This window comes from Oryctolagus cuniculus, chromosome X (assembly GCF_051225735.1).
Source record: "Oryctolagus cuniculus isolate XC-2025 breed Fujian yellow rabbit chromosome X, ASM5122573v1, whole genome shotgun sequence".
Classification (NCBI taxonomy): domain Eukaryota; kingdom Metazoa; phylum Chordata; class Mammalia; order Lagomorpha; family Leporidae; genus Oryctolagus; species Oryctolagus cuniculus.
The window spans coordinates 101,723,352-101,747,346 of NC_142888.1; the positions used below are offsets into that span (position 1 = coordinate 101,723,352).

At 39.1% G+C, this 23,995-nt stretch overlaps 1 protein-coding gene across 3 annotated transcripts in view; it reads left to right on the forward strand.

Moving 5' to 3' along the window:
* Nucleotides 1-22,298, forward strand: part of SH2D1A (SH2 domain containing 1A) — a 134,461-nt gene extending 112,163 nt beyond the window's left edge. For 2 of the 3 annotated variants that reach the window (XM_070066525.2, XM_002720273.6), the window contains 3 exons: nt 14,163-14,226; nt 19,038-19,170; nt 20,556-22,298. In XM_070066525.2, the coding sequence (XP_069922626.1) occupies nt 14,163-14,226; nt 19,038-19,170; nt 20,556-20,596 (238 nt within the window). In that variant the 3' untranslated portion in view covers nt 20,597-22,298. Of the gene's footprint in view, nt 1-14,162; nt 14,227-19,037; nt 19,171-20,555 lie in introns of those variants that run through there. The other variant, XM_089324770.1, reaches the window with a different exon arrangement.
* Nucleotides 22,299-23,995: the final 1,697 nt, after the last annotated feature.

Consider the following 23,995-nt stretch of genomic DNA (forward strand, 5'->3'; position numbering starts at 1 on the left):
TTGGTCTTTCAGTTTCTGCATCCATTCAATGGGTATTACCCACCTCACAGAACTGTGAAGGTTCCGTGCTGTAATGCATGTAAAAAATTAACACTGAACCTAACACATAGTAAGTGTTCAGTAGAAATAAGATATTGGTATTATTACAATCAATCTTCTCTTTCAGTTGATTACTTTTAACACTCCTGGGAAGGACCTAGCTGAAGCATTGTCATCACCAGGATAAAATCACCCATGGAAACACCAGCACTCTACGTTAGGTTCTAGACAGAAACAAAATAAGGGCTAACGCTTGGTAGTCAGTCAGTTCAGTATTGATGATACATTGATTGTATATTGGTTTTTAAAAATGGCCAAGGTTTGTTAGTAGTAGTTCTGAGATTGTACTAAATACATTCATCATAAGGACTGCAAAGGAGATGCACACAAGTTACTGAATCTCTTGAGCTTGCAGTTTCATGTTTTCCTGATATTACTGTGCTTCCTGAGTGAAACCAGGAGAGGGTGGTGAAAGCCAACTAGGATTCTTAGGCGCTTTTCTTTTTAATTTAAAAAAAATTTAAAAATTTAACTGATATATGAAAATTGTACATATTCATGGGGCTCCATTGATGTTTTGATACGTGCATACGTCATGTAATGTTCAAATCTAGATAAACATGTCAATCTCCTGCAAGCATTTGTTGTTTCTTTATAGATAGACTCTTTCATTATCAAAAGAAGGTAGGGGAGTGAGTGGGAGGGTTGAGGGGGCTGCTTTAGGGAAGCTAGCCAAGGAGGTAATGTGCTTCTTAGCTTAGCGGTAAAGAGGAAGGCACAAAAGAAGCCTGGGCAGGGGTTGGGAGAGCGGGGGACAGTGTGTGGCTACGTACATTAAGGCTTCATTTTTGCTGGCCTCCTGGCCATTTCTTAAGCTCACTGAGTATGCTTCCTATTTAGGGTTTTTGCCCTTAATGCTCCTTCTGCAAAAATTTGATTTACATGTTTAGGCAACTGACTCTTCCTTCAGCGAGGCCTTCTCTGGCCACCCTATCTAGACTGAATGCCCTCTACCTCTCCCACTTACGTGCTCTTTATTTTTCTTCAAGGAGCTTTAAAGGCCTGACATTTGCATGTTTACTTAACTGTATTGCTGGGATCTTCTAGAAAAATGTAATCTCGGCTGGCACCGCGGCTCACTAGGTTAATCCTCCACCTGCGGCACTGGCACCCCTGGTTCTAGTCCCGGTCGGGGCACCAGATTCTGTCCTGGTTGCTCCTCTTCCAGTCCAGCTCTCTGCTGTGGCCCGGGAGGGCAGTGGAGGATGGCCCAAGTCCTTGGGTCCTTGCACCCGCATGGGAGACCAGGAGGAAGCATCTGGCTCCTGGCTTCAGGGTGGTGCAGCGTGCCGGCCATAGCGGCCACTTGGTGGGTGAACCAACGGAAAAAGGAAGACCTTTCTCTCTGTCTGTCTCTCTCTCACTGTCACTCTGCCTGTCAAAAAATAAATAAATAAAATAAATAAATAAATAGAAAAAATGTAATCTCCGTGAGGGCAAGGGTCTTCATCTCCAGCCCCAGGAATATAGCCTGGTGCATAGATAGGCACTCAAAAAATATTTCTGAATTAACCAACCAGTGAACTATAGAAGGAAATTCTGTTTTTTACTGCGAAGAGCCTTGATCCAGGGGCTTGCGTTTTGGTGAGATGGGTAAAGCCAATGCCTGCAATGCCAGTATCCTGAAGGGGCGCCAGTTTGTGTCCCGGCTGCTCCACTTCCAATCTAGCTCCCTGGTAAAAGCAGCAGAAGATGGCACAGGCGTTTGGGCCTCTGCACCCATGTGGGAGATTCAGATGAAGCTCCTGGCTTCTGGCCCAGCCCTGGCTATTCATCTACCCGGGGAGTGAATCAGCTGATGGAAGATCAGTCAATCCCTCCCACCCTCCCTCCCTCTTCTCCCTCCCTCTTCTCCCTTCCTCTCCCTTTCTCCCTGTGACTCTGACTTTCAAATAGATAAATAAATCTGTGCATGCATTGTGGGGGGGAAGAGCCTTAATCTGTCATCAGGAGGCTAGGAGGGGGGCTCCAGAGGAGTCACTCATATTCTCTAGGCCTTAGTTTCCATGTTTATAAAACAGGAATAGTAATGCATGTCTTCTGCAAGTTTGCTGAAAGTGAAATATGCAGAGAGAAGGACAAGTGTAGCCTTTTGCCCACATAGGCCAGAACCATACAAGGGATGAATTTAAACAGGAGGGAAATTCAATTCTCAAATGTGTAAATGTAGTTTGTATGACTCTTGGGTCTCCATGAAAGCCTCCTCGTGAAGCCACAGAAAATAGTAGGCAAATTGGGAGTTCCCTACTGTGTCTTTTGATTGGTACACTCTGGCTTCAAAGTTTTATGAGATTGTTAGGGTGATCGGCACACTGTGCTGCAGAGGGAAGACACAAGGACATTTTCCTTTGATCAGTGTTTCTCAACCTTTTTGAGCCACGTAGCCTTCTTGATAAACATAAACATTTCATTCCCTTTTTTTTTAATTAAATTGTATTTTGAAATAAGCCCTGTACTCATTTTAAACCAAAACACTTATGCTTGAAATATGCAGCTTAGGTGGTAATGTAAGTGGTATCATGTACTTATGAACCACAAGGTACAGCTAACAAACATGCATTGATTGTAGGGTTTACTCAGAATAGTTTCTCATTCTCTCTCTTTTTAAAAAGATTTATTTATTTATTTGAAAGAGTTACACAGAAAGAGAAGGAGAGGTAGAGAGGTAGAGGTAGAGGTAGAGAGAGAGAGAGAGAGAGAGAGAATCTTCCATCTGCTGGTTCACTCCCCAATCAGCCGCAATGGCCAGAGCTGTGCCGATCCAAAGCCAGGAGCCAGGAGCTTCCTCTGGGTCTCCCACATGGGTGCAGGGGCCCAAAGACATGGGCCATCTTCTTCTGCTTTCCCAGGCCACAGCAGAGAGCTGGATCGGAAGCGGAGCAGCTGGGACTTGAACCGATGCCCATATTGGATGCCTGCACTGCAGGCGGCGGCCCCTCTCATTCTCTTGTTTGTTCCCATTGACCAAGATTTGGTTGAGCTTTAGTTCATATATATATAGACAGGCAGAATGGACAGTGAGAGAGAGAGACAGAGAGAAAGGTCTTCCTTTGCCGTTGGTTCGCCCTCCAATGGCCGCCGCGGCTGGCACGCTGCGGCCGGCGCACCGCGCTGATCCGATGGCAGGAGCCAGGTACTTATCCTGGTCTCCCATGGGGTGCAGGGCCCAAGTACTTGGGCCATCCTCCACTGCCTTCCTGGGCCACAGCAGAGAGCTGGCCTGGAAGAGGGGCAACCGGGACAGAATCCGGTGCCCCAACCAGGACTAGAGCCCGGTGTGCCGGCGCCGCAAGGCGAAGGATTAGCCTAGTGAGCCGCGGCGCCGGCACTCCTATATATATTTTTAAAGATTTCTTTATTCACTTTGAAAGTCAGTTACAGGGCGGGGGACAGAATGTGAGTTTCCATCTACTGATACATTTCCCCAGATGGCTGCAACAGCCAGTTTTGGACCAGGCTGAAGCCAGGAGCTTTATCCGGGTCTCCCATGCAGGTGGCAGGGGCCCAAACACTTGGGCTGTCTTCTCCTAGGCCATTGGCAGGGAGCTGGATTGGGAGTGGAGCAGCTGGGAAATGAACTGTTGCCCATATAGGATGCTGAAATCACAGGCTGTGACTTTACCCGCTACACTGTGGTGCTGGCCTTTCTGTATTTTTCTTGTAATAGATTTCAAATGCCTTTCAAACTGTACTTTAAGCTGTATTCTCACACTACACTTGCTCTTTTCCCCAATTATGAACCCTCTAATCATGGATTTCAGATATGGCCTTTTCTTCTGTTCGGTTTCAGAAGCCAAAGCTTTATGAATTTCGTAAAGCACTAAAGAAGTTTCCCATTTATCGGACTATTCAACTTCATTTTAAGTCAGAGGTTTTTCATCCAATCATATTCTTTAAGCACATCTGGATTTTTGTATCATAAGTCTATTAAAATAGTTCCTTATACCTATTCAATATAAAAAATTTGAAAAATATAGATAATGGAAATAAGGGAAAAAAGTCATCTATAGTTTTACAACCTAAAGATAGCTATCGTTGAAAATTAAGTGAATTTTCTTCTGTATCTTAATAAGATGAATTGCTTTGTGAGCACACATGTGCTCTTAAAATATTGTATTCTGCGTTCCCATTTAACATGTAATATCCACTTCTTATAATGTTCTTACAAATGATTTTGAAGCATTACTTTTAATGGCTTCATGATAGTGTAGCTAGCTAGTGAATACCACATTTCCCTTTACTAGTCATTTGTCTTTAAATATTTGACTCTTTCCATTTTCTTATTATAAATTTCATCATGATTTGTACTTCAGTGTATAAAGGTTTCCTTGCATTTATGATTATTTCTGTATGTGATTTCTATGTAGAATATCTAGGTTAGAAAAGCATGAACAGTTTAGGGTTCATGATCAGCAAATATTTCCTCCTCAATGGTTATTCTAATGTATATGCTCACCAGTAATGCATGAGGATGTCTGTTTCACTGCGTTCTCTTCCTACAAGTAGGTATTCTTGTTAAAAAAAAAAAACTCATTGAAATTTTGTGTCTAGTTCTTTAATTTGTATTTTATACTTTTTCTCTTTTTTGTATTTCTTCAATTAATAAGTATTTTTATATGATTGTTTAGATATATTTCCTCATTCATGAATGGACTATTTCTGTACTTTTGTCATTGAACCATTTGGATCTTCTTATTTTTCTTAGCATATAAAAGTATACTAATCACTGATGTGTTGCAGGTATCTTTTCTTACTTTGGTGTCTGCCATTACTTTTCTTGATACATAAGCGTCTGGGAGGGAAGAATGGAGGCAAGGAAAATCCCTTCTACAGGTTCACTCCCCAAGTAGTTGGCAATGGCTGGGGCTGGGTCAGATCAAAGCCAGGAGCATTGCAAACAGCAGCTTAACCCACTCTGCCCCAACTCCAGCTCCCTGGGATTTTATTTGATGTGTATAAAGGATATAATTTGATATTGCTTCCAGATAGATAGCAATTGTCCCAATATATTTATCAAAGAACTTTAATTTTTCATTGATTTCTTAGGCTTTTACCATATATTAAATTCTTATATATAATAGTTTCTAGACTATATTTTTGGCTCAATTTCTATATTCTTTTTAAAAGATTTATTTATTTATTTGAAAGGCAGAATTACAGAGAGGCAGAGGTAGAGAGAGAGAGGTCTTCCACCCGCTGGTTCACTCCCCAGATGGCTGCAATGGCCGGGGCTGCACGGATCTGAAGTCAGGAGCCAGGAGCTTCTTCCAGGTCTCCCACGAAGGTGCAGGGGCCCAAGGACTGGGGACATCTTCTAATGCTTTCCCGGGTCACAGCAGGGAGCTGGATCAGAGTGGAGCAGCCGGGACTCAAACCGGCGCCCACATGGGATGCCGGCACAGAAGGCGGCGGCTCCATCTGTTACGCCACAGCGCTGGCTCCATCTGTTACGCCACAGCGCTGGCCCCAGTTTCTCTATTCTTATACAAATAGTACTATAGAACAATAATGTCTTTATATATTTAAAAGATTGTTTACTTTTTTTCTTAAATTATTAATTAGGTGTGGATTTTACAAACATTACTGGTGCTTGTGCTAATGGTGCAGCTGCAGGGTATTGCGCCTTCCCCAGGCTGCACAGCAAGAATCCCCAGCAGTGTGGTGGAACTTGTAGCCCCTTCCACATAAGGGGCCACAACTCTTATGGCCTGTGAATGTCAGCCCAGGCATTCCCCTGTGCTTGGCAGACTGCTTTGGTGATCCACCAGGTGTCAGGATTCCTTCTCATAGCTTTATGGAATGGATCAATGAGCATGACCTCATATTTCATGTGGAATCTTCTCCACAGTGGCATCCAGCTCGTTCCTTTGTAACAAACTGAAGGCTTCATGCAAACTTTATCTGGTTAGCACCGTAACGGACAGGCTTGCCATCAGATGCACCCTTGGGAACTGAGTATAGCCACCATAGCACGCATGAGCCCTATATACGGCATAACGCCACTTGGCCTTATATTCCAGCTTGTGTACTTTGCTGGGCCGAGTGTGGTGAGGTGCCCTGTGGAGCACAGAGAGCTGGTAGTACTGCCAGCAGTGGACTCTCTAGAGAAAGATATCATATTAGACTGCTCCTTTCTCTCTAGTTCCTGGATGTGCTTGTATGCATATATCCTGGCTTACTTGATGGCTGCAGAAAGGCTATTTGCCATTCTTACCTGTTGGTTTTTTGAAATGAGATCTAGAATAATTTGGTTAAGCTAAAAAAAAAAGCCATTGGGAGTACATTAAACTAATTAATACATTCTTCCAAAAATATGGTATGTCTCTCCACATAGAACTGTTTATATCTACCAATAGAGTTTTGTATTTTTCTTCCTGTAGGTCTGCATAGTTTTTGTTAAATTTATCTCTACCTCTTGTGTCTGTTGCTTTTTGGTTTTTATCATAGATGAAATCTGTTTCCACTATATTTTCTGTTGCTAAGGAAAGCTACTGATTTTATGTACTTCTTGTATATTCAGTCACTATATTGATTGCTTTTTTGAACATGTGAATAGCTATTTTTACTTTGATCTGTTTAATTTTCTAAGTATATCAAGTTTGTTTTCACTGAGATACATGTGTGCTTTCACATTTCTTCCTGTTTTACCCTCAATTTAGATAGCCTTTGGGCAAGTCCTGACAATTGGGATTGTTTGATAATGATAAGAAAACTGATTTAAAATATTTAAAATAATTAGCATCACAAAATAGTTTATTTCCATACATAGCTCCTTCTGTAAATATCTGCTTTTGTTTGCTACTTATCTGATGGAAGATTTGGAAGAAGAAATGCTATTATAATTCTTTAGCCTCAGGGGCACATAATGAAGACATTTGACATGTATGTCTTTAGATAAAAGCATAATTATCTTTTTGCCCTTTAAGATTCAAAGGGATGACTGAGAATAAAATGTTCATCAAACAACTGAAATGGAGAAATGGGGGAGAACAATGACAAAAATCAAATTCCAGTTTATCAGTTATAAGAAAGAAGAATGGGGGTCTGGCCAGCATTCCCTGTGGGCACCTATTCGTGTCCCAGCTGCTCCTCTTCCTATCCAGCTCCTTGCTAATGCACCTGGGAAAGCAGCAGAAGATGGCCCAAGTGCTTGGGCCCCTGCACCCACGTGAAGGATCTGGAAGAAGCTCCTGGCTCCAAATCAGCCCAGCTCTTTGGGGAATGGACCAGTAGATGGAAGACCTTTCTTTTCCTCTCTCTGTAATTCTGCCTCTCAAAACAAAACAAAAAAACCCTCAAAAAAAAAAAAAAAAAAAAAAAAAAAAAAAAAAAAAAAAGGAAAGTGGGGTGGCAAAGCACTTGAAATTATAGCTTAACTATTTTTATGAGAAATCACAATTTAACTTAGATTTAATTTTTAAGAATATTTATTTGAAAGGCAGAGTGACAGGGAGGGAGAGCAAGAGTGAGCGAGAGATCGATCTTCCATCTGCTAGTTCACTCCCGAAATGGCCACAACAGCCAAGTCTGGACCAGGCCACAGCCAGTAGTCAGGAATTCCCTCCAAGTCTCCTATGTGGATGGTGCAGACATAGTAATTGAGGCATTTTCCTCTGCTTTCTCTGGCACATTATCAGGAGTTTGGCTCAGAAGTAGAGCAGCCAGAACTTGAACCAGCTCTCTGTAGGATACTGGCATCATAAGTGCTGGTTTAACCTGCTGTGCCACAATGCCAGCCCACATTTAACTTGTGAATTAACATTTAGTTTTTGAATTCAGTGGTGCCATATCTATCTCATGACAACTCTAGGTTATCAAAATTATTTTGGATTTTCTGAGTACAATCCATTAACAACAGAATGAGCCTGAAGGATTAAATCTGTCACACATAAACCACAAAATGGATGATTTGTAGTCAAATAAAACATGTGCTGTGTTTGACAATTTAAAATTGAAATTGCCAGATTAGTCTAAAGATATCAGATTAATCAAAGAGGCATTCCAGGTTGACCTCATCCAACTTCTCTTCAGCTTCCTCCTCTGCTCTTTCTTTCAGTGAAAGTCTCCAGCCCTATGTCTAGCAGATTCTCTCTCCTTTTTGGAATTGTGCTTTTGGTATTGCTTTTAAGACCAATTTCCTCAAATATTAGGGGTTTTCAAAATGCTCATGGAAGATGTGTATAATGGGAAAAAAAACCACATGGATTTAAAAACTTTTGTACCCAAACTTGTTTTTAATTCCATTTAAAAAATTTATTTATTTATTTGAAAGGCAGAGTTAGAGAGACAGAGATCCAGCATCGACTGGATTGCTCCCCAAGTGGTCTCAATGACTGGGGCTGGGTCAGAACTAGCATAGCATGGTGGTTAAGATCCCCATGTCTTCCAGCCAGACCCTCTGGGTGTGTATTCATGCTTTGACTCTTAACTAGCTATTTCCTTGGACACATTAAAATTTCTATGCCTTAGGTTTCTCATCTGTAAAACGGGAGATGGGGTTAATAATAGTACTTATCTCATGGTTGTTATGAGGATTATTAAATGAGTTAGTATTTATAATGTTAACATATATGTATTTGTTAATAAAAAAAAACAGACTGAGGGCAGCGTTATGGTGCAGTGGGTTAAGCCAGTACTTATGATGCCAGCATCCCATATTGACATCAATTCAAGTCCCTACTGCTCTGCTTTCAATTCATCTCTCTGCTAATATACCTGGGAAAGGAACATAAGGTGGTTCAAGTGTTTGGGCCCCTGCACCCACATAGGAGATCCGGATAAAGCTCCTGGCACCTGACTTCAGCCTGGTAAAGTCTTGGCTGTTGCAGCCATTTGGGGAATGAACCAGCGGATGGAAGATCTCTCTTTGTCTCTGTCTCTCCTTTTCTCTGTCACTCTGCCTTTCGAATATTTTAAAAATCTATAATTGTAATTTAAAGTTAGACATCATAAAATGTGCATAAATAAAAACTTCATGTGGCACTTCAGGTGAAGAAAAGGTTATTGTCATGACTCACCAAAATTAGCTTACATAGTTTTATCATCAGACTTGAAGATGAGTGACTTTTGACTGATCAAAAATTCAGATTTCACTTTTAAAGATTTATTGATTTATTTGAAAGAGTTAGCGAGGGAGAGAGGGAGAGACAGAGATCTTCCATCTGCTCATTCACTCCCCAAGTAGCCACAATGGATGGGATGCCATCCAGGTCTCCCAGGTGGGTGGCAGCATCCCAAGCACTTGAACCAACTTCTGCTGTTTTCCCAGGCATATTAGCAGGAAGCTGGATTGGAAGAGGAGCAGCTGGAATGCTCATGTAGGATGTTGGCATCACAGGTAGCCGCTTAGCCTGCTGTGCTGTAGCAACACTGGTCCTCCCACTCACTTTTAAAGAATGAAATTTGGGGCTGGCATCCCATATGGACACCTGTTCAAGTCCTTGTTGCTCCACTTCAGACCCAGCTCCTGGCTAATGTGCCTGAGAAAGTAGTGAAAGATGGCCCAAGTGCTTGGGCCCCTGCACCTATGTGGGAGACCTGGAAAAATGTCCAGGCTCCTGGCTTCAGCCTGGCCCAGCTCTGGTCATTGTGGTCATTTGGGGAGCGAACCAGTGAATGGAAGATGGATATCTTTCTCCCTCTTCTCCCTCTTCCCTCCTCCCCCTCTCTCCTCCCCCTCTCCCCTTCCCTCTCCCCTTCCCTCTCCCCTTCCCTCTCCCCACTCCTCTCTCTTTCTCCTCTCTCTGTAACTCTGCCTTTCAAATAAATAAAATATAATTAAAAAAAAAAGTTTGGACCATGGGAAATTCTGAAATCGTTTGAATCAAAATCAATTATGACAGTATAGGTTACTATTCCTCTGTATATAAAAGTTCTGAAGTACTTGTTTAAAAAGCAGGCACATTATAATTGTGTTGAATTTTGCACATAGCATTAGTTTGTATAGACATAGTGGGCAAGGACACTAGCCTGCTTTATTTGCCGTGTCATGAAGAAGTCAGATGTCACCAAATCTTTTGTTTTGTATAGTCCTTGAAGTGGTATGAAGAAGGAATTGATGTGGTTTTGTCAGTTTGAAATCGAGATCTGCCCTCAACACTGACCCACTGAGAAGTGTCACATTGCTTGCTTTCTGTTCAGTTCTAACCCAAACACTTTTTAAAGGATTAAGGACAGCTTTAGATGAAATGAAGACACATTTTATTTTATTTATCATAAGAGACAAAGTCAAAGGCAGATAGCGAGATCTCCCATCCATTGGTTCACTCTCCAAATGCCCACAATGACTGGGGCTGGCCCAAGCCATAGTCAGAAAACTGAAACTCAATCTGGGTTTTACTGTATGGGTAGCGGGAACCCAAGTACTTGAGCCTGCTGCCTCCCAGGGTGTACAGTAGCAGGAGGCTGGAATTGGGAGCAGAAGCTGGGACTTGACTCTAGATACTCCCTTGTGGAATGCAGGCATCTTACCTGTAGGCCAAATGCCCACCCTGAAATAAAGACACATTTTATTATCAGCAGAAACTCGATGAGTTGATACTTGGTAGTCATTAAAATGCAAATGTTAGTCATAAAAATAAATTAATGGTAACAATAAAACCCTACCATTCTCTACCAATTATTTTCTGGAATTTTTGTGGTAAATTTAAAATTTTAAGTTCCAGGTTGATCAAGTTTTTTTTAAAAAAATGAATTGGGGAAACATTTAAAATCATAGTACTTTCTAAATGTGTATTAATGGAGAGAGTCAGAGAAAAGATAATCCTACAATTTAAAAAAATGAATTTTATTTTTCTGGTTTGTGATTTGCTCAGGCAAGTTGATAAAATTATAATTCTTTTTTCTATAACATGTTTTTAGTCACTTAAATAACTTTATAAGGAAATTTAATATTCAATGATGTGTCTACATTTAAATTTGCTTTTAGTTTATAAACCCACGAGGGAAAGACAACACTGAACAGTTGTAATTAGTGTGGACTATCATTTTATGTCAACATAGTCCATATACTTAAATATTTTTGGTAAATATAGGACTCTACTACCTTTGAATTGTGGTATAATTTTTAAAAATTACCTTTAATTTGTTTGAGAGATAAAGATGGAGGTAGAATATATTCCCATCTGCTGGTTCACTCCCCAAATGGCCAGGGCCAGGGCCAGAGCCGGGATCCAGGAGCCAGGAACTCACTCCAAATCTCCCATATGGGAGGAAAGAATCTAATTAATCTAATTACCACCATCTCACAAGCTCCCAGGTGACACTAATGCTGTTACCCTGGGAACACTTACTATATTGTATTCTTTTAGAACTCTTCCATCCCTGACATATCATATTGAAGGCTGACTACAGGGGATCCTTGGTGAGATACTTCAGCAAATTAAAGTTACAGACATGAGCTGATATGTTATTTGAGGAATAAAATAATTTTGCTCATTGAGACATTTAAGGGATTTGATGGAGGAAGGACATTGCTAATATTAGATGAGTTAATCATGAGAAGTTTTATGTGTCATTGCCACCGGCTTGTTCAGAGACTGAAAGAGGTAAGAACTTTTGAAGTGGTACTCGGGTTCCTGCTGCTTAACTGAAAGTAAGATAAGATCGCATTCGTTAGGAAACAATTTTCAAAACAGACTCCTTCATTTTGACGAAATGAAGCTGATGATAGTAGGGCGATGGATTCCTTGCATTTTTTATTGACTCACTGCTTTAGAAGGTGGAAAATGGATTTCTTACCATTTTGTTGTGTTGTTGCTGGGATTTAAAATAATACATTCCACATTACCCTCAGTAATACTGAATTATTGCAATTACTTCCCTTAGGGAAAATGGAACTAAGGATTTTATACTGTTTCCTGCTTTCATCTCCATTTTGTTGTGTGGCTTTAAGGAAGTCACCTAAAGACTTCTACTTTGAGTTCTTACATAGTACTTACTGAAATTAGTGGACTTTGAGGTACATTTCAATTACTTGGAAAAAACAAAGAATTTCAATACTGTAACATGTTTATTCAGCTTACTATAATATGTAGGCATTTAAAGCATATTTTATATATATTATAAAAATTCTGGCAAATCTTTATAACAAAAATGGAAGTTTTCATGTTATCATGCCAGCAGTCAAATTAAGCTTTTAGTCAGAATCAAAATTCAAATAAACCTGATTAAAGTATTTTAGATTTTCTTCTTTCAATAATCAATATCGATGATTATTGATTAGAGATATAACTAGTTATTTCATGTATTTTAAAGACTTTTAATTCTAAAGGGAGTTAATGATAAATGTGGTTAAAAAATTCAAGCATGACACTGTTTGTAATCATCTATTCTTTTAAGTTTAAACACAGTGTTTTTAGCTAGAGTTTAGTGTGCATCCTAACCAAGGATCTCTTTTGACCCAACTTATGCCTAAGAATGGCAACCAGAAAATATGCTGAATAAAACCATATTGACTCGGATTCAAAATTTGAAATAATTCAGAATTAAGTTCTCCTTATTTTTCTGTGAAGTCAAAGTTTATTAGGCAAATTCAGTAGTATTAGCATATAATATAATATAAAATCTTTATCACAGTGTGGGAATCAAGAGCTAAACACATCTTTGCTGCTTGAGCTCTAGTCTGACTTGGTTACTTTTTTCTTTTTTAAAAATATTTATTTATTTGAAAGGCAAAAGTACAGAGAGAAAAGGAGAGAGAGAAAGAGAGATCCATCTTCCATGCACAGGTTCACTCCCCAAATGGCTACAACGGCTGGATCTGTTATACAACTGCTTGGGATCTATCACCTCTTTATTCCTTCTGCTTTCTCCCTTTCAATATGGGAATGTCTATCTTGTGCCTGTCTTACCATTTTTGTCTCAAGATGAATGATACCTCAAGTTTCACTCATATTTGTTTAGATCATATTTAGATGAGACTTTGAACTTAATGCCAGAATAAGTTGTCTTTTGTGGCTATTGAGGTGGAATGACCGAATTGTGTCCCTGCAAAATATATTTAAACCCTTATCTCCAATGTGACCATTGTTTGGAGACAAGATCTCTAGGCAGTAATTTAGGTTAAATGAAGTCTCAAAGATGCGGCCCTAATTGGATGGGGGGGGCCTTATAAGAAGAGAAGGGGGAAGGTGGAGGGAGAGAGAGAAGTATCTCCCATGCATGCGCTGAGAGGCCATGTGAGCATACACCAAGAAGTCATCCACTAACAAAGCAAGAGGAGAGGCCCCAGGCAGGAGCCTGTCTTCCTGACACTTTCATATTGGGCTTCCCAGCCTGCAGTACTGTGAGAAAATGCATTTTTGTTGTTTAAACCACCCAGTCCATGATATTTTGTTATGGTAGCTGAGCAGACTAACAGAGCATGTAAAACTCTTGGCATGTAGTAGAAATCAATTATACAGATATGCAATATCTGTGCAAACTGAGTAATGAGAGAATGTTTTTACCAGTTAAAAGGACAAGCTGTTTTCAAGTACTTTAGCAGCACTCGTTTTTAATTCAAATTACTATTACTACTATGTTGTATTATAGACTAATGTAGTAACAGCAATGTATTACTATATAATAGTAGCATAATGATATAGGCATTATGTTCTTATAGTATTATAATATTAATATTTTTAAATAATATTATTAATGTTAGTTTATGGGGACATGATAGTGCCTTATCCCAGTGAAATGTTTTCGCCTTAAAGCTCTTTGTGTACTTAAAAATGAAAAGGCTACATTCTGTCAAAACTGTTTAGCAATTCGTGGTTTTGATCAATTTCAACAAGTCTGTTTATTTCTGTCTAAACAGACTCTGTACTATACAAATCCTTAGGAGTATGAGTTCCCACATATTTAAAAAATGAGAAGCTAAAAGCTCATTGGAGATTGTGGTTAGACAGATATGATATGGAAAAAGTTAGATTCACTGGACTTTGCTACCTATGAATGCTTTGGTGTCATATATGATCCAGGATATTCGTATGCAGCATTTATATATAATCGTAAGCTGAAATTCAGAGCATCCCTTGTTCTTTGGAATTTTTCAGTAATGGAAATGTATTCTTTCACAGGTATCAAGGTTACATTTATACATATCGCGTGTCCCAGACAGAAACAGGTTCTTGGAGTGCTGAGGTATAGTTTTTTTCTTTATTTTTGCTTGTGTGGGTATCAGGCAAGTGTCTGGAATTTAGGTTGGTTTTATAAAAAAAAAGAAGTCATATCATACATTACCAACACATTACTCATATTTAGGTCATTAAATATCCAATCCAAACTTGTTCATGGATCATTAAGAAGCCTCCAGAGAATCTTGGTCCCAGTCCTATTCAGCCACCATCATGTGGAATGGTATGACTTTGGAGGAAAGCTCAAAAAATTGAAGGAATGTGTCGAACGTTTAGTGCCTATGTGAAACTCTAGAAAGCATATCAAAAACAGGAAAAATACTTAAATTGGCAATTGTTCATTGAATAAGATTAATATATCTATTGGTGCTAGAATTATGATTGTTGTTTGCTAAGAGCCTCAAACTTCCTTGGGGAAATGTAACATGAAATTAAATAGTCAGTAGTGCGAGAGCCTGTGCCTGGTTGTCAGGTGGACCCGGGTTACAGGGATGGTCTACCTTCTTCCTTGGTCCTTCCATGACTTTGGGCAGATTACTTCACTTTTCCAAAGCAGTTTCTTTATCTGTAAATTGAGCTGAACATCCATCCCTTCCTCACAGGGCTCATTTTTAGGGAAAATGGGATAATGCATATAATAAAGCTCTTATCCACAAGGCCTGGTACACAGTGAGTCTTTAAAAAATGGGACTTACTGAAAATTGCTGAACAATATGATTATGCTGTCAAGTGCTAAGTTATCTAACATGGGAAATAAGAAAAGGGAGTGTTTTCCCAAGTATTAGGGTAACTGATGATGCTGTACGTGAGGATATATGGAATAGAGAGCTGTGCTCGTTATAATCCTGGGGTTCTTCTACCTGGAGGACTTGGGACTACCTGGGGGCTTGCAGGGCTAGAGGAGGTAAGTGGGAGTGCTTCTGGTATCTACTTTGGTTTTGATTTGAGTTCCTTTTTTATTTTTGCTTATAACTCAGGGGATCCGAATAAGATTTCATTAGAAAAAAGGGTTCTTATGGCTTTGAAAAGATTTGAAAGCCACTAGATGATTGCAAGAAAAGTCTGTAGAGTGAATCCATTTCCATGGACCACGACAGTGCATTATATCACATCTTACCAGTCATAAAGGCTCTACAACTGGAGGCTTCAACCTCAAATGCTTTCTCTGCTTTCTGCCTCTGTATAACAGTCTCTCTTAAAATTATTCATTATAAGCTTTTGAAAATTTAAATGCTAATTTCAACCTCTATTAATACCTCAATCATGCTATGCATTTAAGAAACTCTAAAGTCTAGACCCAAAAAATCAAAATAGCTCTGAGCTTTAAAAATTCGTAAATAAACTGGAAAGTACAAATTACAGACTATAAACATTTTGAACTACTGAGATGAATTAGGGCAAGTTTTTAAACACATTACTGCTTTATATCAGGATAATTAATATTTTAATACTAAAGGAAAATCAGTAACATTTCTAATCAAAACTACACCTGTTTATTTCTTTAAATTCTCTATCACTGCAGAGATGATTAAAGTTATCATCAAGAGTGGTTATGTGTAATAACAGAAACACACACACACACGCACACACACATTTGTATGATTTGACCAGAAATAGCACTTCTCCTTAGATAAGTACCCTTCATCTGCTGAAGAAAATTCTTTATGGAAAGGATATTAAATTCTTAAGGCTTTAACAACCTTATTTTTTCTTTCCTCCATTTCGAGTATAACATTATATGAATTTTGATACATGCTTGTGATCATGTTAAAGAGGAGAGAGGGCTTATTGCACATAAATGCCCCCTCATGCCCTCGTCTGATCTAACCTTATTTATATAATAATATTGTAATTATCTGCACCAAGAGAGCAGAAGATTGGCATGGATTGTTACCAAATAGAAAACAGTTTAAAAATTCTTTAATTGTTGAAATTCATATTGCATTTTTCCTATCTGCCAAATTGGCCTTCTAAGTTATGGTTTGCTAATGTGAATATTAAACTTATGTGTATTCTCAGAGCTCGTACCACCTGACTGGAAGAGATTTCTCTAGAGCATATTGAAGACCAGCTAGGAGCCAACACATATTTCCATGAATAACCAAGAGGTGACAGTAGGAGAAATGTGCACATTTGAACAATAGCTGAGCTCAGTGACAGGATAGGAGCTGTCAGTGATACAATTCTTGTGGTAAATGCTTTTTCAAAATTGGGTAAATGATAGATATTTATACTAGTTTTTTTTGTAACAACTTTTTAATTTGCCACACTGCAGGAAAAATCATAAGAGTAGTACTCTAATCTCTGTCTAAAGATTATGCATAACATCTGGGAAAGGCTGAGATTTGTTTTAAAATTGAATATTGGATCCACTGAATTATGAAAAATGTTACATATTCTTAGATTATTGCATAGTGTATTAAGTTATCCCATGTGACTCAAGTTAAAATTTTACTAGATTTTTTTTAAAAGATTTACCTATTTGATAGGCAGAGTTACAGAGAGAGAGACAGAGAGGTCTTTCATTTCCTTGTTCATTCCCCAGAGCTGGGCTGATCTGAAGCCAGGAGCTTGTTCTGGGTCTCCCATGTGGGTGCAGGGGTCCAGGCACTTGAATCATATTCCACTGCTTTCTCAGGCCATTACCAGGGAGCTGAATGGGAAGTGGGGTAGCGAGGACTCAAACCGATGCCCATATGGCATGCCAGAGCCACAGGTGGAAGCTCAACCTACTACGCCAAAGTGATGGCCCCCTAAAACTTTACTAAATTTTTAGAGGATTATACACATAGTCAGCTATCCTTTATTAACATGTGCATTGGTTTTACATTGTATAAAATGTACTGGCCGCCCCTTGCTGACCCAGCCTGTGTTTTTTTTTTATATTTGATCATCAGATCAGTAGATGCTAAATAATTTTACTTATTAACCTAAGCAAAATGCTATAAATTCAGTCACTCATTTGCCAATGAGAGATTGCATCCCAAATCTGAATTGCTTCTGTACAGCTGGAGCTATTATTCCTCTCTGTTGGCATGGATAATTAAGTGTTAACTGGATATCAGTACCCAGAAAAATAATCCTTCTCTTGATAAATGGTTTTTTACAAGCCACAAGGACAGTCAAAAGATATGTGGTTTGCCTTCTTTTGACACTGAGGGGGTGTATGATTTCTCTTCTAGTTAGTGATTGTAGCTTCGTTAGCCCCTGTTTGGTTTAGTCCTAATCTGAAAGGCAAGAAACTGTGTCCAAAGATCCAGAGCCAGTTCTGCCTGCGGTTGTCTACATGAATGACCTTGGGCAAGCCGATTAATTTCTTTGTGTTTACATTTTCTCATCTGTCAAAATGGAAATAATTGAATCCACCGACAACTGCCAATCTGTGAGGAAATAGAGGCAGGGGATGGGAAACTGCCTTGAAAATTAAAAAAGTATGCTAAGGAAATTGTAAGAAAGTATTTTTGTGGCCATGGCCTGCATTTGCAAATTTGGAGGTGTTACCTTGGAGGCAAAGAATTGTCTTGACCTCCGAAAGAAAGGCTATCTTATTCTGGATGAAGTCTCAATGGAGTTTTAGGCAGGGGTTTGGATCATTGTGGAGTTCGGTGGGAGAGGGTTTTATGTCTACTGAGAGTGTATGGTGCACAATAGATGAGGGCTAAAACAAACTTTTGTAATGTTTTCAGTGAAAAATCACCCCAGTGTAAGACATGATCAGAGTTACTATGGAGAGTGTGTGAACTCCTGTGAGCGCTGGCGGACAGAAGTCTGTATCCTGGCCTTCGTGGTTTCTCATTAGATGCTAAAAACCAAACAGCTTCCCCCTCAAAAATCTTCCAGATGGAATAGCTGAAAAACAACTTTGTTAAAAAAACAAAAACTAGCCATTGTTGAATGGCTCATAGCAATACTATTTTATTTCCTGTGAAATGACAGTTCCGAGCTACTGCCTAAAGCATGGCTCACAAGCTTTTGCAGGAAATAGTTGTTGATTTCAGGCACTGTCTTTGCAAGAGAACTGATGTCAGGAAAGGAACGCATTTTAATAATTGCCTGCAAACACCGCTCTCTTTAAAAAGAAACAAACATATAAACCTGACCTTTATAGAGTCTTCTATTCTCATGTCATGGAGAAAGCATTGTCACAGTGCAGTACTGACGGAGACAGCCATTTTGGGGAGAACAAGGAAGTTTCCCAAGGAGGAAACAATTTCATGTGAAGGATGAAGCTGGACATATTTTCAGGCTAAAGAGTATGAGGGCTAACTACCCATGTGCTTCATGTATTGCAATAGTCAAGTTTTAATTTCTTGCACAGTATTTTATATCATGGAGCTATGACAGGGCGGATGGGCTGTAGGGGTTTTTTTGGGGGGGGGAGGTTGATTCCTCAGGTTTTTTGTTAATGACCTGTAGTGTATGTGTGCTTTTGTGTGTGTGTGTGTGTGTGTGTGTGTGTGTGTTTCCCTTCATTCCCTGTTCGTGAATTCATTGTGGGTAATGGCCTGTAGACCCTTAGAGGTTCAGGATGTATGATGGGTAGCAGGCAGGAAGGGCAGAGCGAGGAGCAAGAGCTTGTACAAACTAATACCACCCTTGGGAGAGCTTAAATGACAGCTCATTAGCTCCCCTTGTAGGGAAGTTCAGCCAACCAAAGTAAGCTCTTTCGGAATGTTGTTTTTCTTTCCTCCTTATGTTTTCAAATATTTAAACACGTTACACAAATGTTACCTCTCTAAGCCCCACTTGCACATTTTTTAGGCCTTTTTGTATCCATATGAGATAAATAAATAATTTGCTTGGCCTTTTATTTTTCAGACAGCACCTGGGGTACATAAACGATTTTTCCGGAAAATAAAAAATCTCATTTCAGCATTTCAGAAGCCAGATCAAGGCATTGTAATACCTCTGCAATATCCAGTTGAGAAGTCCTCAGCCCGAAGTACACAAGGTACTACAGATTTGGGTTTACTATTATTTTTTGACAGGGCTTGGAAGTTCAGGGTTATGTATTAACCTATTTATAACAATACAATCACTTAGAAGTTCTTCAGGAAAGATGCAATGAGAAAGTAGAGGTAGCTGGAAGATCAAGTGAGTGGTAATTATGTGCTATAGTTTCAACATGCTATACTACAAACTTTTAATAAAGCTGTGCAAAAATGTCAACAATTCTGTAAACCCACTACATTTTAATCCCTATTGTTCCATTTTATTCTCCTCAGTCCCTTTGTAGGTATGTAAGTCCTATTTCACTTTACTAATTCAGACACTAGCAATTTGAAAGATGGGATACTTCAGGGAATATCTCGGCTGTTCTTTACCTTTGCTTAGTAAACTTTTTTTTCCCCTTCAGGGATATAAAGGCTAATGTTACTTGGTCTATGTGATCCTGATGTCTGAATTGGTACTGCTTAATTAATGAAATTTTATTGTGGTAAAGAAAATTAAATTAGTGGACTTTATTATTCCACTGGCACAAACTGCTATAACTCCTGAGCAAAGCTATTTTAGCTTGTATGTCAGGCTAAAATGAATACCTGCAGATGCCTGTAATGGTCTGAAACGTGACTGTATGCCTCTATTGAAAGGGGTAAATCATAGCCGGTGCTGCGGCTCACTAGGCTAATCCTCTGCCTGTGGCGCTGGCACCCCTGGTTCTAGTCTTGGTTGGGGCGCCGGATTCTGTCCCGGTTGCTCCTTTTCCAGTCCAGCTCTCTGCTGTGGCCCGGGAGTGCAGTGGAGGATGGCCCAAGTGCTTGGGCCCTGCACCCGCATGGGAGACCAGAAGGAAGCATCTGGCTCCTGGCTTCAGATCGGTGCGGTGCGCCAGCTGTAGCAGCCATTTGGGGGGTGAACCGATGAAAGGAAGACCTTTCTCTCTCTCTCTCTCTCTCTCACTGTCTAACTCTGCCTGTCAAAAAAAAAAAAAAAAAAAAGAAAGGGGTAAATCATTTGTTTGGAGTAAGAGGATATGCCTTGATTGAAACAATAAATATTTATGATAAAAGAAAATGAATCATTATGTCCTTTTAATTTTTTGACAGGGACTCAGGCATAAACTGACAATTAGACTCAAGTGGCAAATTAAATTAATGAATACTTAGCCTTAATAATGGAAATATAAATAGAACTCTAATTGGCTAATTGTTCTCTTCTGCCCAGTATTCCATTCTTCAAAACTCAGTTTTAAATAATAGTTGCTTAAGGTGTATCATCGTGTTATATTGTTGTAAATTTTATACAGTAGGAAATTTGATTATACATTTGAGTTAACTTATGCTGTAAATAGTTTGAATGCTTATCTTTTCTTGAGTTTTGTTATTACTTTTTTAGGGAGAAGAGAAGATCCTGATGTATGCCTGAAAGCACCATGAAGAAAAAGAAAACACCTTGTACTTTATTCAGTAATTTAAATATATGCTAAGTCTTATATATTGTAGATAATACAGTTCAGTGAGCTACAAATGCATTTCTAAAACCATCATAGTCCTCTAATGGAAGCATCTAGCCTGATGTTCAAGCTGAGATGGGCTTTGTAGATAATGAAGAGCTTTGAAATGGGGATTGGAAAAAAAATAATTCCCTAGGTTATCTTCAGTTATTGTATTTACAAATGGGAAACAATTTAAAGCACAATGAATACTTTATAAGAGATTGATATCAATTCTTGCCAAATACAAATAAAAATAATACTCAGTTTTTGTCAAAAGCACCATTTTTAGTGAAATATTATTTGAGAGTTACCGATTTGAAATTGTTTCGCTTTGACTGTATGGAGGGATGTTGGTTAGTAGCCTTCATCTTTGGCATATGCAGTTCTCCATTAGCTATGGTGTCATAGGCTCTTTTGGGATTCATGAAGCTGTGTACTGTTTGCTAAAGTAAGGACTAGAGAAATAGCAAAGCGTTTCTGTTTAATTCTGAAAGCCACCTTCTTGCCTAGTGTTCTGATGTAGTACAGTAATCATCTACATACTAATGTGGAGTTGAAAATCCCACAATTAAAAATATGCTCTAAATATTGACTATATTTGATGCTCCGGGATTTAAACTTACAAATCCGGTGAAGTGTACTTTTCATCTTTTAGTTTGCCTCTGTGCAGGTTGTTTCCACTACACGTGAAACCTGATTTAAAGGGCAACCTCAGCAGCTGCAGGTCTTCCAGTAAGTCATGCGGAAGCACCTCCCTCTTAGGTATCCCTAGAAGCCCATTGGAAAGCTTACGGTTACATTAACTTTTAACAATTCCAAGTGATTGAAAGCTAAGTGAGAGTCTGAATTTTATGCAGTATTTTCTTTTCACATTTGTATTTGCATGACTTGAGTGATTGATTTTATGTTGGGTTGCTTCAGGGCTCATTGAATTGCTTCAGCCAACAAACATAAGAGGGCACGGGGCGGTGGGTAGAGAAATAAAAACACTTGATCCCTGTCCTTGGATAGCTCACTGTCTAGTTGCACAAGAAAACAACAATAAAGGTGGATAAATACATGATAAGTGAGATTCCCCATGTGTAGGTAGGTCTGCCTTTAGAGGCAGAATGAAGTAACAAATACTGTGGTTTCTGGTCTACTGGAAAAGGCTGAGCTTTATTGTGAACTAATCAATTGGGGTTCCAGGTTGTACATGCGTGTTGGTGGGCTTGGTTAATAATTAATGGACTGCTGAGAGACAGTACTACTCCCCATGTGCTGTCAAGGTCCGATTTGTGAACACTGAACATCGACGCTGTGGGAGTGCACAAGGTGGAGTACAGTCACGATAAGGTATAGGGCATGGTTTGCTATTTCTTGAATTAAGAGCATCACTTTAAATTGTAAAGGATTCCAGAAAGCCTACTTTCTAGACAAAAATGCATGTGTTTCTTATTTTTTAATTATTTGAAGCTTGAGTTTAAGTTATAAAATGTGTAGCTAATTTTTACTCTTGAATGTGCTCATTCTGGATTAATCCTAAACACATGAATCATGTTTGCATGTGCTTTTATGAGAGCTTTTTTTTTTTTTTGAAAACAGCTATCTTGAATCATTTATGGTCTTCCACATTTTAATAAAGTGTTTGAAAGCTTCATTTACCTAATTTGTCTTAAAATACTCCTTTTGAAAATATGCAGAGCAGAGGCTATTAATAAAGGAAATAAAGCACTGATGAAGGCCATCTTACTTATCTTATTGAACAGCTTCCCTGGAAAGGTAAGTGCTTCTCTGATTGTGCTATTGTCAGATTTGCCAGCTGATGAGCCCACCCCCTGTCTTCTTCGGCTGGCCTTTTATTCATCAACTTTTTTTCCCTCACTTTTTCTTTCCCAACATGCACAACTTGCTGTTTCCCAGTACATAATAGCTTGCACCTTTATAGAGAGGTCATATCCTTGCCATATCTAAAACATTGCCATGCTAACCTATACCTGTAAGATGCTGAGTCAAGATAGAAAAATGCACATATATTTCCAAGCCTACACCTCTCTTTGGAGAAAAAAAGTGTGTCAGCAGGCCCACCAGGAGCATGACAGCTTATCAAATACTTGTTCATTTCCTCTGAAATTTGCTCTCACGAGATAAGGTGAGTGAGGACAAGCTTAGGTAATTGTCTGTTTGGCTGTTACAGACAGGGAACCTTTGTTCATAGGTAGAATGGTGCATATGTAGAATAAGTCTACAGAGAATGCCTTTGATTAAGTCCTCCGGTGTAAATAAAAGGCTGAATTTAAGATATTCTTTGGTAGAATAGATGGAAAATTAAAATGTGAGAACTAGCTATAAAATCTGTTAAGAATGTTATAACATCGGCGTATATTTTATTTGATTCACTTTATTGAGTTCAGAATCCAAAGTCTATTAACAATAAAATACAGATTTGCCCTTAAGCACGTCAAGGTTATAAGATGCCTAGTCTTCTTGTTAGGATGCTATAAATTCAACTTTACCACCTATGTTTGCCCTTGTAGTAAATGGGTTACCATCACCTTGCACTGTGTGGCTAGAAGTGAAGTGAAACTACTCACTGTGAACACTTTCATAATTTGGAGTCTTGGCCAAACTTGTAGTAAAAGGCTGAATTCTTACCAATAGGTTTATAAATGAAGACTTTTTTTTAACGTAGTAAGATGTAACAAGCCTGATGAACAGGATAAAGCTTATCAACCTAACATATATGTCTTGATTGCATATATACATACACATGCAAACACACAGAAATTGAACTGTTCTCTCACAAGACAGCAAAAGGCAATAGCATATTCAATACTGGACAGAGAGCGTAAAAGCAGGAATGCATGAGACCTGAATTCTCTTTCCAGCTTTGTCATAGATTATCTATGTGACCTTAAGTATGTCAGGCTCTGAGGAATATGCCAGCCAAATAGGAATAATGTATCCTCACAGATTATTAAAGAACTGCAATTATAAAACTTTAAAGTAGTAACATTGATAAATGTTTAATAGCATTGATATTCAAAGATTTTTAAAAGGGAAAGTGAATAGAGAAGAAATGCGGAAAAATCTCTCATTTCCTGTAATGATTCTGTCAGTGTAGGACCTCTTGTCTTTTTTTAAAAATACTGAGGGTGGGGTGAGCTGCACATTTTGGAGAAGAAATTCCCAGGTGATACTAACACCCTAGTCTCCCCCCACACGCCCTGCTGTTTTGGATGATGGGTTATGTTGAGACAATCAAGGGTGTTGTCAGCTCCATGACTCTCCTCACTGTACCTGTATATCCCTGTATCACTGAAGAACACAGCAGGAGGGCGCTGTGAAGTGGTATAAATTC